The sequence below is a fragment of the Peromyscus maniculatus genome, chromosome 10 (genome assembly GCF_049852395.1).
Source record: "Peromyscus maniculatus bairdii isolate BWxNUB_F1_BW_parent chromosome 10, HU_Pman_BW_mat_3.1, whole genome shotgun sequence".
NCBI lineage: Eukaryota > Metazoa > Chordata > Mammalia > Rodentia > Cricetidae > Peromyscus > Peromyscus maniculatus.
Genome location: NC_134861.1, coordinates 19,569,749 through 19,584,628, shown reverse-complemented (window position 1 = coordinate 19,584,628; position 14,880 = coordinate 19,569,749). Strand labels below are relative to the sequence as shown.

The following is a 14,880-nucleotide window of genomic DNA, read 5'->3' as shown; positions in this document are numbered from 1 at the left end:
TGTGTAGTCCCTAGACTAGGGTGCAAGGCGAGAGGGATGCTCACCTCAGGAAAGTCCACTCGGCACTCACACAAGCCAGTGAGGGCACTGGGAGGCCCCTGAAACGTCTCAACAGTGGACTGCCATGCTGTGCGGCTCAGTGCTTCTTTTTCTTCCTGTTGTATACACAGCTGGGCTTTAAAACTGTTCAGAATCACTACCCAACTCCTCAGTTACTGACTCTGAAAAGTCCCAAGTTCTGGGGATTTATTGTATGAAACTGTAATTTAATAGAATCATAAACTGATTAATCCCAAAGTATCTTTAATTTCAATAACCTACTTAAGAAAAAAGTGTCTATCTTCAGTACACTGTCCATTTCTGAAGTACTCATGTTTCTAAACAACTTTAAAAGCTGTAGTTAGAAACAATACCAGTACATCTTAGTAACTGAGTAGATAATTCAGTTTCCTACAAACCCACCCACTTGATATGACCTAATTCCAGAAATGTAAACCATGATTCAATCTTCACATTTTAATTTAACATATTCTACCTCTCACTCTGTAACTATGAGCAAGAAAATTTTATTTAAAATATTAAAGATTTCATGTGGATCAATATCTACTACCCACAGCTGCAACCTCTCTGATGTGTTGATTCCCAAGATGATAAAACACACAGTTAACACCAACCCTTAGAGAAAAGCATCACTTGGAATAAGCTTACCAACGACGATTTTATACTCTAGATGAGCCCACCACTCTGCAGTTCTGGATAAGGCTAGTAAGCGGAATTCCCCATGATTTCCCGGAACTCTGAGATCCTGAACTGAAGTAAGACTACTGTTCCGTAACACTTCTTCAACAGCACAAGGGCTGCAAACATCATCTCCAGAACGGAGCAGTGTTTGGCACTGTGGACATCAGTGTATTAATTTATCAAACAAATAGTCCAATAAACTGCTGCCATTTAGCTCCTTGGTATGCTATAATAATTACTTCAAATTCTATGTAATAAAACAGAATAGACCCCAAACCTTATTTTTACAAGCAAATGCTAAAAGAAATATTTAAAGATCTCCAGTTTAATGGGATGTAGAGCTGGACTTTCAGAAACAAATACTTTAGTTAATGATTTTCTGCAATCGAAATAATTTTCAATAAAATTTTTTTCTTTATGAAATTTAAAAAGAAACACAAGATATAAGTTGCTTTGCAATGAACATCATTAAGAATGCATTCTATAATTACCTTAATAAAGCACTTATTTCTCTAATAAAGTTACTTTAAAACTAACTAGAAATTTGAGAGAATTAAAATGACAAAGAGTGAAATAACTACAAATGTTCATAAACGTTTTTGCACTTCAAAAAATATCTGGTACCAGAGTTAAGAGACTTTTTGCATCTATAAGAGAATTACTCTCCACATATCACAGATTTTAACATCCCTTACAAAGCCCACGATAATTTAAGACCATTTTCAATATCTGCTACCATGAATCAAGAAATTCAAATATTCAGTTAGTTGTGGAAAATTAATCATGGGCAGTTTCAATAACTCTTACTCTCAAAAATTAAAGAACTTAGATATACTTGGCATTCCTACACATGATGACACAGGCTGAGAGCAGCAGGCTATATGGGCTCAGTCACCAAAATGGTTTGTTTATTTTAAAGATTTATTTATTACGTATACAGTGTTCTGTCTGCGTGTACACCTGCACGCCAGAAGAGGGCACCAGATTTCATTACAGATGGTTGTGAAAGTGGTCGCTGGGAATTGAACTTCTGGAAGAACAGCCAGTGCTCTTAACCTCTGAGCCATCTCTCCAGCCCCCTAAAACAGTTTAATAAATAGAATTCTCCATAACAAATATTCTGGAAAGATAAATCAGAATGTAAATACAATGTAATTACTCCTGTGCCTAAGGGGCAATACTTAATAAAGAAAGTTGGTTCAAAATATTCATAAGTACATATGGTCTAAGAAATACATAGTCAAAAAAAATCTAAGAGTAAGACAAGAAAACTGAGGGGCATGACTCATAAATGCTGTGTATTGGAAGGAGCTTCTCACGCCTACCTCCTCATCTGGAGAACATGTTCACTTTCTCTGTGTACAGCAAGAAGCCAGTGAGCCAAACAGCTATAACCCTTATCAGGAGGGAATCAAGCCAAAGCCAGCCAGGACACACAACCTCAGTTTCCACCAGTGGTAACGAGAACGTTTTATTGTAAATGGAACATGAAGAATTAAAGGACAGTCTTAAGGTTTCAATTCTGCATTTTGAATATCAAGAAAGCAATTACTCCAAAAATCACAGAACCATGTTGAACTAACTAAACAGAAAACAAAGTGGGTATTTAAGTCATTGCATTTATCATCATTAGTGGAAACAGATGTCCTGATAACTCCAGTCTCCAGACAGCACATTTCATAATATCATTATTCACTTAAAACACTACAAATGTTTACAAAGAACATTTGGATTTCACAATTGCTTACAGAATATCTTACAACATTAAAAACATGATGCTCTATATGAAAATCAATAATGACAACTTAATCTTTCTCAGCAAAAAAAGATTCAGTATCACAAATTTAATGTGTAAATTTATATATGAATTCAAAAAGGAATCCATTTAAACCTCACATTGCCACATAACTACCTATTTTGTAAACTGATAAAAACGATGTACTTTTTGGAAACATGTCCATCAAAACCAAAAAGTTAATGTTTACTCTTTCCTTTATTAGCAACGTTTGGTGTGTTTTTCCGTTTTGGTTCCCAGAGCGCGTTTTTGACAAATCTCGAGGCGGCACCTCTGTCCAGCTTGGCAGCCTTTTTCTTGTCTGTTATTTCTTTGACTCTGTTCATGTAGACTCTGATTCTTTCCTTAGAGAGAAAAAGAAAGAAAAACAAAAGGCAATGATTTTCTGAGCTGTTCACTATCGATAGGTTTTATTATCCTTTCTCAGCGAGTATTTATTGCCCATTAAGTCCATGGTACTAGTGAGTGCAAATGAACGGGATGAACACGCCCCATGCTTTCTCAGAGCTGAGAGTCTAGGGGAAGACAAACTTTAAACTCCCTCCAGTGGACACGGAGGTGCACCCAGCACTTGGAGGGCAGAGGCAGGAGGATCAAGACTTCAACATCATCCAGTTTGAGGCCAGCTTGAGCTCCACAAGACCCTGTCTAAAAACAGCAACAACAAAGAGCCAAATATTTTAGAAGTGTTCTGAACTCTTCCAGAGAAAGCTCATGCAAGGCTCGCACTAGGGTATCACTATAGCGTTGAACAATAACCGGCTTATATATAGCTCTATTGTTTTAATTAACATTAACCTAAATTCTCATTTTAACTATTTTGTATCTGAAGAGTAAATTCTAAAATCTGAATTCTACACTTACATCAACAAATTAAATTCTCCCTTCATTCTTCTAAACAGAAAATGGGCGAGGCAGTATTTATATCTATTTTATGTTACTGTCTAGTGTCACAATTAAAATAGGCAGAATGAAATAGGAGATCTTTTTATTCAGTTTCATAATTTTGACTGGGAAGTACTTCTGGACCACTTTAAATCTCCTGAGAATATTACTCAGAATAAATAAATCTTATATTTCAAATGGTGAAATAAAGCTGATGAAAACCATAAAATATAGTAAATGACTGATCACTACTCAAAAACAAGTTTCACTGAAATAAAACAGATGAACATACACTGTAAAATACAAAAATCTTACAAGTGTTTCATTATCAAAACTGAGTAACTGCTCAAAATCCTCTGCTGGCTCCTTATTCTCTCCTGTAAGAGCTGCAACCCTTACAAAGCAGCACATCCACCCTAATCCTGCCCTGGGACCTTTGCCCTGCTTATTGCCCTGCTGACAAACATCCATCCAGTTACCCTTCTAGTCTGCTCAACTGGCAAGCTTGTCTTCACCATTAACACTGGAACGTTACCCAGGTACTCCAATCCGCTATACCTGCTCTGCTTTTTCCTTTCCCCCATGAACTACCTTTTTAGCATCCTGCACAGTCAGTACGTGCAGTATTTATCTTACTGTGTGTTTCCCTTCATTCTGGGTGTGGCATCTGCCACATTCCTCAGCTTTTCTCTGAGGCATTACCTCACTTGAAAATGATGCCTAGCTCTTAGTAGGCACTCAAATATCCTTGGATGAACAAGGTGACTATTTCTCACTTGTGATGCATATGACAAATAGCAAATAGATTTCCTCTAATTCTGTGATCAATTAGTAATGTCTGTTGCAAGGTCAGAAAAGGGTAATAGACTTAAGAATGCTTTTTATTTGCCAATCCTTTTCCAGAAAATTAATGTGCTCTCCATAAAGTAGAACTTAAAGGAAAATGAAGACAAATGGTCTTATCCTTTTACAAACACAATATTGAGTACTATAAATAACTTTGTGTTGAAAAATCATTTCTTAAAAGGACACTATCAGAAAGCTAAAAAGATGACCTGCACTTCTTAAAGCTAGTATCATAGGTCAAATAAAATCTATAGATATTCCTTTATGCCTTTCTCTTAAAATTTTTTCACAACTGCTATATTTAAGTATGAAGTTATTTTTCCCTCAATAACCTTAAAAGGAGAAAATACCCTGGTCTATACATTTTTTTAATGAAGAAGGCTGAATTACTCAGTTTATTTTTAAGTGCTTTACTAAGATGTAAATACTACATTCACTGGCTACTAGAAAACTTGAAAACAAGGATACAATGTCAAGTGTGTTTTGCATATATATGTACATTATATTTTATGTGCACAGAGAATAAATTCATTAAAATTCTTATTCATAAAGCCAAGTCAGTAAGGTAACTATGTTTGATTTCTATTTTTCTCCTTCGAATTGGATGATTTGATTTAATATTTGAAGTCAGCAAAAACTCCAAGATATTAGATCTTATTTAGTGTACTTATACATCTAAATGGAATACAGAGGCAAATGTAGAAGATTTATTACGGGTTGTAAATATGTCACTGATGCAGAATTACTGGACAGTATACATATGGCTGGTGCCAAAAAAGCTTTTAGCTTTGTTGCTGAACTGAATTCTTTACTGCTGAGAAAATGAGTTAATGGAGGAATTGAAAAGGTAGGAGAGAAATTTCCCCGTCTTTGCTAGTAAATCAAATGAATACACTTTTAAGAATTGTCTAAGAGTTTTTTTTTTTTCTTAAGTAAGCCTGGAGATGAATAAAATTTTTAAGAATTTATAGGAAAAATAATATGAAAGTTATAAATAATTACGAGAATTATGCCATTCTGCTATAATTCTGATCTCCCTAATCAGTGATAATGGCCATATGACTGAAATTCCAGAGTTATACAACAGACCTATAAATAGGGATAAATCACAGATGTCTTACCAATTCTTGCTTCACTGGATGTTCCTTCGGATTAACTCCTTGGGTTGCCAAATAAACTATAAGAGAAAGATCACATTAAATAAAGAGGTATATAGAATAGTAAGAGTGTTATAATAAAATAAACCCTAGTTACTCAAAGAAGGAAAGTTGTATAGTTAATTCAATTTTAAATTATTTAACCTCTATGAAATATTAAGTTTGTATGTGGCTCACAGGCATCCTGTACTCTGACATAAAAGATAAAAAACATTTGACTGATAAGATTACTATAAAGGATAATTTTATGTTAATTGCTAGCTCTTAAAAACAAATCGCCCTTAACATAATAATATATTTTCTAATGAACTACAAAGAAACATACATACCCCAAAACATGGAGTTTAATGTGTATGCAGAAACTAAATCCACCTTTGCTTGTTCCAGTGGGTCCAACTAAAACAGGAAGAGACAAGAAAATGAAAGATACACACAAACTCTGAACACCAACAGATAACACTTTAAACTTTTCCCAACCACAAGGTATCAAAGGCATGTTTTTCTCACTTCCTTTAATCCAACAATAAAATGATCTAGAAATAATTTGCACAACTATGTCTTCTTAAACCAGTGATTCTTTCTGGTTATTTCTGAGACTGTATTTTAATTACAACACTTCTCTCTCCTTTTCCTCCCTCCAAACCCTCCTGTACACACACACACACACACACACACACACACACACACACACACACACCCCGTTCGCCTTCACACTCATCAGTTGCCACTGCAAACGTACATGTATTTGTATATATATACATATACCCAAATATAACCAGTGAGTTTTTGTTTTGTTTTGTTCTGTTTTTGCTAAAAAATTTCACTTCAGGGTATCATTTCTGGTTAAACAAGGAATTTTTACAATCCAAGAAAAACTCTTCTAATTTATATCAATTTCAGAGTTATAATCTCGGCTTTTATGTCAAAAGTAATTACTCAACATAAGCATTGTACATGGTTCACTTATATATAAGAAGCAGAACAAAATGTTTAGGCAATACAAAACCATTTCATTACTGTTTTTGTAGTACACTGTTTCCAGAAACTTTGATATCATTACAATACTTAAAAGGTCAAAGACAGATTCCATCAAAAAGAATGCTATCATGTCCTTGCTTTCTGAAATCAAATTCCCAATGCAAAAGTTTTGCAAGATGTTCTGGACAAATATACTCCAACACTTCTACGCCTGAAACTCCAGTAGGAAGACATGGAAAGTGCTAATCAACTGTTTCTTCCACATGTTATTGTCTTATGAAATTCATCTTCAGGAAACACATTTAAAATACCTTCTGCTGCCAGGCAGTGGTGGTGCACACCTTTAATCTCAGAATTTGGGAGACAGAGGCAGGCAGATCTCTCTGAGTTCAAGGCCAGCCTGATCTACAGAGTGAGTTCCAGGACAGCCAGGGCTACACAGAGAAACCCTATCTCAAAAAACAAAAGACAAAAAAAAATACCTTCTGCAACAACTCATTTCTAGAGACAGACATCATGGTCTTCAGCATGTCATCCACAGCACCCAGGGAGCTCTCCAGGGCTGATAAAGATTCATGGATTTCTACAGGATAGTCCTCATTCATTTCTTCACCTGCCATTTCAACAACTGAAAAAAGAAGTTCTCAGAATTCATACTGGAGACAGAACTTTAGAAAGAAAATAAAAAGTACATTTACTTTTGAGTAAGGTTAGTAAGTGAACCTTGGCATGCAAGTCTAGAACAGCTACCTTCCAGCATCTCTTCCTAAAAGGCGCCTCTTTCCTGGGAAGGAGGAAAAACCCACCCAGGCCACACATCAAGCCCTTGAGATTTTCAAAGCTCTGAAAACATGATTCTAATACAACATATCAATAAGCAAACCCCATGTTCACCCAGATTCAGTGGCACATGCACCTGGGAAGTGGAGCTAGAGGATGAGGATCCAGGTCACCCTCAGCTACAGGTTAAGTTCAAGGCTAGTCTTGCCATCTCAGAAATTAAAATAAATGGGGGAAAGGGAAGCCATATTTTTTAAAAGCACTCTATTGAAGGCAAATGTATTTAAAACTGAAAGTGTGATAAACAAGTCCTCTAATGTCTACTGAAGAAATCAACAAAGTGAGTTTCTCTGAAAATGTTTTATTTTATTTAGCTTTTTAAAACTTAGGTGTCATTCTGACAGTTCACTATATTAAAGTTAAACAAATCCTAGATATAAAAAATTTTTATCAACTATCACTAAAATTACTTTTCAAGTTCAAGTTCATATATGTATTTATAGTCCTTAAGCATCTTAACAACAGCTGAGTACCAGGTTGGTTTTGAGGGGGAGTACCAGGTTGGTTTGGGGGGGGGGGAGTACCAGGTTGGTTTTGGGGGGAGTACTAGGTTGGTTTGGGGGGGTTACCAGTTTGGTTTGGGGGGGTATCAGGTTGGTTTGGTGGGGGGTACCAGGTTGGTTTGGTGGGGGGGTACCAGGTTGGTTTGGTGGGGGGGTACCAGGTTGGTTTTGGGGGGGGATAGTACCAGGTTGGTTTGGGGGGGTACCAGGTTGGTTTTGTGGGGGGGGGGGGGTACCAGGTTGGTTTTGTGGGGAGTACCAGGTTGGTTTGGTGGGGGGTACCAGGTTGGTTTGGTGGGGGAGTACCAGGTTGGTTTTGGGGGAAGTACCAGGTTGGTTTGGTGGGGGATACCAGGTTGGTTGGGGGGGTACCAGGTTGGTTTGGGGGTACCAGGTTGGTTTGGGGGGTACCAGGTTGGTTGGGGGGGTACCAGGTTGGTTTGGGGGGTAGTGGAAACAGACCCTTGAGCTTTCAGTGCTGCCTGCTGGAACACTGACTCTGTCACCTACAGAAAAAAAAAATCACTAAATCTCTCTGGGCTTCCAATTTTTCATTCATAAAATAATCTAGTTGGTCTAATGATCTGTAAAGTTCATTATCAAAATTATAGATAATTTTGTTGCATATGAAAATGGCATTATAGATATATAATGTCTGTTATTTAAGGACACAAACTGAAGTACGTGGTAATTAAAAACATGAAATTACTTTTTTGAAAAGCAGCCTTCATAAACTAAAGAGCACAACAAGGATTTGCGTGGATTATTACAGTGAAGTCTGACAGCAGATCACCACACACTGAGTGCTGAAGAGGTTCAGCCGTGCACTGCAGGATGAAGAGAAGGTGAGCCTGGACCACTTACACAGCTGGCACAGGAGAGTAAATTTACTTCTCAGAAATGTACATTTAATTTACATGAAACAAAATGTTAATGTGCATCCACTACAATAGTTCTCAAAACCTTAAGACAATGAACAACATACATGCCTACTAATACAGACTGATTAAATAAATGATGCTATATCATCCAATCAAGCACTCTGCAGCAGTGAAAAAGCACTGAAGTCCAGTTTAGAAAGAGTTCCAAGATAAGTCAGGAATGAAAACTGAAGAGCAGCATAAACAATATATCCTAGGTACTTCTTTACTTAAAAAACTAGTGTCTATAAGGTGCTTAATGCTGAGTGCAGATGATACACCTTAATCAAATAATCACAGAAACACAAAGTTACAATGACACGGGGGTGGGGGTGGGGGGATAGCAGACATAACAAGACCCCGATGTGTAAAGAAAGCACCCTTCAGAGTGGAGTCAAGGAGACAAAGCCAGCAGAGGACCGTGGCGGGAAGGGAGTCTTCACCGCAGTGCCCTAACTAGGTACTGATGTTCAGCCTCCCTGAGCCCTGCAATGGCTCCCTACCCTTTCAGGACAAACAGGAAAGCAATTTCAAAGTCTGGCCCTCTCGTCCTTCAGCCTTAACTCCTATCTTTCCCTCACACACCACCACAATTCTGGAGCTGGACCAGTCATCCAAGACAGGATCAGCTGTGGATCCCAGGAAAGAAGGCTTGCTAAAGCACCCTTCAAACAACTGACAAGGTCAGGGGAGGGGAGGTCTGAGGGGTATGGAGGAGTAGGGATGAGTATGATTAAAATGTATCGTGGGCATGCATGAAATTCTCAAAGAATTAACAAATATATTAGAAAATGCAGCTGACTGGGAGATGTGGCAGGGCGAGAAGGGAAGAGATCGGCAAGTAAAACAATGAAAGTTCTCTGCAGGAGAGGTACCCTCTGGCTGCTGCTCTACAGGACAGAGGAAAGCTAGGATACTGTGGAGGTTGTTGAACCAGTTTAGATGAAATGACAGCACCAGCTATCTACTTAACTAGGCAGACGGAACTGAAGGTGGGGAATAGCAGTCCAGTTTGGGTTGGATTTTGTAGGCAAAGGTAGCAGAACCCACTTGTGGGCTGTTTGTGGGTTGTGAGAATAGGGGTAAAACAACCAAGAGTGGAGATGCTGCTAAGACATGAACTGACATGGGGGTGCACACTTGAAAATCTGAGGCAAGAGGATCCTGAGTTCAATGCCAGCTGGACTATGTAGTGAGACCTGTTATAAAAAAAAAAAAAAAAAAAAAATCTCCCCTAAAATCAAGATGGGCAGACTTGTGGGAGCAGAACAGTATTCAGATGTTTATCGAGTCATCAAATCAAAGTACTGAGTGGGAAGCTAAGTATAAGGAGTCTAGGGTTGAGGGGAGTGGTCACTGCTTAAATAAAAAATTGGAAATTGTCAATGAACAGATGGTATTTAAAGTCATGAGATAGGAATCCATCATATAAGGAATAAATGAACAGAAAAAAGAAGTTGGTACAAGGCCAGAGTCCTGAGGTGATGAGTATCTTGTGTAATTTAAGAAGTACACTACATACTATGTAATTTACTCTCAAGATCACAAGAGTCACTTGAATCTATGCCAATAGTGCTCATCATCATGAGCACCATAATAAACATCATTAATGTGCGCACACATGCACACACGCACAGACACACACACACACACAGACACACACACAGTTAACTGGGACCAAAGTTTGGAGAATCTTAACATCATGTCACAGTTTGGAGTTACAGATATTAGAAGTTACTACATGGATTTGGGAGAAAAATATATGGTGATGTATATTTGGAACCTGTTTCCATTGCTATAGCAATTACAGTTCCACATAGTTACCACATTAGTGAGAGAAGGAAAATCCAACATATACTTAATTGATTTTTGGAACAAGAGCGCTATTTGCAGGTTGAGCACCATAATTCTATTCCTATAATTATGTTTTATACAGCAGTACCTTAGAAAATAATGGTGAAACATATTATATATGTATATATGTGTGTGTGTGTGTGTGTGTGTGTGTGTGTGTGTGTACTGTCTTGGTCATACAGTGATTCTGCCAGTGTTAGCTGTAATTTTCAGTAAAATCTGAAAATATATAAGGCTTCCTTTTCAAAAATGTATTAACCTCTAAAAACACATCACAGGAGTTAGAGAAATGGCTAAGTGGATAAAGCACCTACCCCAACCCCAAGCTTGAGGGCTGGAATTCAGATCTCCTGCACCCTCATAAATGTGGGCCAGTATGGAGGGGGCCCAACACTCAGAAGGGAGAAACAGGGACTCACCTAGCAGCCTAGCTAGACTGGCTGAAGTCAGTGAGTCTTAGGTCCAATAAGAAACATTGTGGAGGGCCCCTCAATGAACAAAGTGGACAACGATGGAGGAAAACATCACACACAAACACACAATCCACATGAATTACAAGGCTGGAGAGACGGCTCGGCAGTTAAGAGCACTTGTTTATCTTCCAGAGAATCCAGGTTTGGTTTCCAGTAGTCAGCCTGAGAAGCTCGCAACCACCTGTACCTCCAGCCACCCACATACATGTGGCATACACACAGGAAGAGCACATACACATAAATAAATAGAAATATTTTAAACACAATAAGGAAACAGCTTAAGACTGGGGTCACACTGGAAACAAATTCTATTCAATGCTTACTTCAATGAGCTCAGAATTAAAGTTAGAAAGCAGCAAAAACTACCTTTTCCAAAGCATGAAACTTGTTGATTGCAGTTAAAGAAATGATAATAATAAGGTTGTGATGGAAATTAAGTAAATAAATTGGTAAAACTCTTAAAGCTGTACTCCATTAGTAGAATACTCAAAACATTGGCTAATAACATTAGTTATTGCTTTATGAAAATGAAAATAACCAAGTTTAATCCAATGTAGAATATTTAGAGCCATATATAGGATTGAATGCTTGGAAACAGGAGCTACTGTTATATACATAGCCATTTAAAAAGTTAAAAACAAGAGAAAATTGTGTCGTTACATGTATTGGAAAGCATCTACAACATCTCTGATTTGAGGGATTGCATTTCTATTACTTTTTTTAAAAAGACTGTTCACACTGTCATCGTATCTCGTAACAAAACAATGCAGCCTGTCGATTCTACCAACCACGAGTAGTTTTCTAAAGTTTAATAAGGCCTAGCTGTTATTTATAAATAAAAAGTGTATGGTTGATATTTGGTTCTGTGTACTCTTAGCCCAAACAAGTTAATAACTAGACTATGAACATCACACCAGGGCAATTACACCTTTTCCAAGCCAAAACTAAACTGTAATCAACAAATTTTAAGTCATTAAACCTATCTTCTAACAGAAATTTGAATCGTGCTGAACTTCTTCCAGACTATAAAGAAAAATTACTTTCTTGACATAATCAACTACAGCAGAAAGTTGTTGGCCCGGCAGGGTGGCGCACGCCTTCAATGCCAGCACTTGGGAGGCAGAAGGAGGTGGGACTCTGAGTTCGAGGCCAGCCTGGACTACAGAGAGAATTCAGAACACCCAGGGCTACACAGAGAAACCCAGTGTCAAAAAAAGAAAAACAAAATTAAGGAAGCCGTTATCTCAAATGAGCTAACACTGCCACCGTAAGCTTTCCGATCTTGGGCAGAACAGTAAGGACTGCATGAAGAAGAAATTACTCTTTCCACCTTCCATCTTGGCCTTTCTCCGTTTAGATTTGAAATCAGCCAGAAACCGATGGCGTGGGGTTTTCACTCCTCGCTTTTCAACCCTTAAAAGGCAACGTTAACAATCGAAGCACAAAAAAAAGGCAGGGCTGAGAGCGAAACCAGGGTGAAAGCCAGGCAGGGCCTGGGAGCCGCACGGACAGGCTCGGGGGCCTGCTGGGACCACGCTAGCGGCGCCGGGGCCCCGCTGGCTCCTCCCGGTCGGCCACAGGATGGACGCGATCCCGGGGAGCGGGGAAGGGGACCGTCACAGGGGCACGACAATCGCCGGGACCCAGCTTTGCACTATACCTCAGTACGGCGGACGCTCCTCTCCCGGAAGAAAGGTCGCACGGTGATGACGCCATGACACTGCCTCCGCCTGCCGCGCGTGCGTCGCTCCGCGTCTCGCGCGTGCGTGCTTCGGTCCCCTGGCTCGCCCCGTCCCAGCCCGAGGCGGAGGCGGAGGTTCTTAGTGTTGCTCCCGGGTGGGAAGTGAGAGGAAGGAGGCCCTGGCCTCTTGTGGAGATGAGGCTTCTGCTCTCACCTACCCCAGATGCAAGTTGAGTGTTCCCTCCAGCTTTGTTCAGGTCTTTGCTTGACGGGAACTGGGTCCAGAGCTCAGATTAAGCTGTTTGAGGGGCTTCCCTAGGAGATGCCTGGCCAATGAAAATACAATTTAAAAAAAAAAAAAAAGTTAAATGGGGGTGCCGACATATGCAGAGTACAAGCCCGGGTTCTGTTATTTTGTTTCTGTCTTTGAGCGGGTCTCATATAATAGGAATTCACAACCCTTCACGTGTGCTGGGCTAACAGGCTATGGCACCGTTCCCAACTGTGCTGGGTAGTTTTATGTCAATCACACAAGCTAAAGTGACCTGAGAGGAGGGGGGAGCTCAGTTACCACTCCCTCCTTACCCCTAACCATGGCCAGCTGCATGCCAAAAAGGAAACTTCTCACCCTCCTCCTTTCTGCCCTTTAACTATTCCATGATGCATGAATCTATTAAATCTTATCAATAAAAACCAGGAGTCAAATATCGGGGTAATAATCTGAAAGGTCAGAGAAGCAAAGGAGCAGCCACTCGGACTTCTTACCTCTCTGGATCCTCTGACCGAATAGGGGCTGAGAGATCCTGTCTCTACATGCTTTATAGTCCTGTCACCACCTCCCAAATTCTGGGATTAAAGGTGTGAGCCAACCGCCTGGCATCAATGGTTAACTAGTGGCTAGCTCCACCCTCTGATTGCTAGGCAAACTTTATTTGTCAGAACACAAACAAAATTTCCAGCTTGTAAGTCAACAGCAAGCTTGTATTCCTACACAAACCTCCTATGCAGGTTTTTCCCATGTTTTCTTCCTACTGAGATTACAATTACAGAATCCCACTGCACACAACTGATACTTAATTCATACATACTGACCACATGAGTTCAATATCCAAACTAATCTATAACCTGTCCATGTCATGTTACTAGTGTTGTAGCAAATGAGAAACTGGAGTTAAAGTTTCTAAATTTCATTCTCAATTCCTAGAACACCATTAACACAGGCAGTAAGATCAACAATTAATAAATGAGACCTCATAAAACTGAAATGCTTCTGAATGGCAAAGCACACTGTCATTGGGACAAAGCAGCAGCCTACAGAATAGGAAAAGATTTTTACCAACTACATATCTGATAGAGGGATAATATTCAAAATATAAAAAGAGCTCAAAAAATAGATATCAAGAAAGCAAATAACCCAATTAAAACACTAGGTAGAGATCTAAAAAAAAAAAAAAAAATTACCAAAGGAGGAAACTCAAATGGCTGAGAAACACTTAAATGTTCAACATTTTTAGCCATCAGGATTCAAAACAAAACTACTTTGAGATTTCATCTTATACCCAACAGAATAACTAAGATCAATAAAACAGTGACAGCTCATGCTGCAAGGATGTGAAGTAAGGGGAACACTCATCCATTGCTGATGGGAGTGCAAACTTGTACAGCCACTATGGAAATCAGTGTGGCAGTGCCTCAGGAAAAAAAAATGAGAATTGATATACCTCAAGATCTGATTTATTAGGATGACTTGCAGGCTGTGGTCCAGCTAATCCAACAATGGTTGCCTATGATTGGAATATCCAAGAATCCAGTAGTTGTTCAGTCCAAGAAGCTAGATGTCTCCCCTGGTTGTCAGTATACACTGGGATCCCAAAGAAGTGGGCTCTAATGCCAGTGGACTTGCTACTGAGGGTAAAAACAAACAGGCAAAGAAAAGAACTGTCTTCTATGTCCTTTTATAGGCTGCCAGCAGAAGGTGTGAACTAGATTAAAGGTGGATCTTCCCACCTCAAAAGATCTAGATTCAAGGTTTATCTTCCCAACCTTAAAAGATCCCAATTAGAAGTGGACCTTCCCATTTCAAATGATTTAATTAAGAAAAAAACCCAACTGGGTGTGGTGGCACATGCCTTTAATCTCAGCACTTGGGAGGCAGAGGCAGGCAGATCTCTGAGTTTGAGGCCAGCCTGCAGAGTGTGTTTCAAGAC

The 14,880-nt window shown here is 39.2% G+C and overlaps 1 protein-coding gene across 1 annotated transcript; it reads right to left on the bottom strand.

Moving 5' to 3' along the window:
* Positions 1-2,182: 2,182 nt before the first annotated feature.
* On the bottom strand, positions 2,183-13,462 carry C1d (C1D nuclear receptor corepressor). Its single transcript, XM_006994989.4, has 6 exons — positions 13,439-13,462; positions 12,653-12,999; positions 6,885-7,030; positions 5,754-5,820; positions 5,389-5,444; positions 2,183-2,880 (listed from the first exon to the last, which is right to left on the bottom strand). Exons 3-6 carry the CDS (start codon positions 7,020-7,022, stop codon positions 2,716-2,718), a joined length of 426 nt encoding a protein of 141 aa, XP_006995051.1. The 5' UTR covers positions 7,023-7,030; positions 12,653-12,999; positions 13,439-13,462; the 3' UTR covers positions 2,183-2,715.
* Between the last annotated feature and the right edge of the window lie 1,418 nt (positions 13,463-14,880).

Excerpts from the sequence above, each read along its gene's own strand:
- C1d (XM_006994989.4), bottom strand. The coding sequence starts at position 7,022 with ATGGCAGGTGAAGAAATGAATGAGGACTATCCTGTAGAAATCCATGAA. Across the intron at positions 5,821-6,884 it reads GAAATGAGTTGTTGCAGAAG|TTGGACCCACTGGAACAAGC; the intron begins GTATTTTTTTTT and ends TTCCTGTTTTAG. Across the intron at positions 5,445-5,753 it reads ATTAAACTCCATGTTTTGGG|TTTATTTGGCAACCCAAGGA; the intron begins GTATGTATGTTT and ends TTTCTCTTATAG.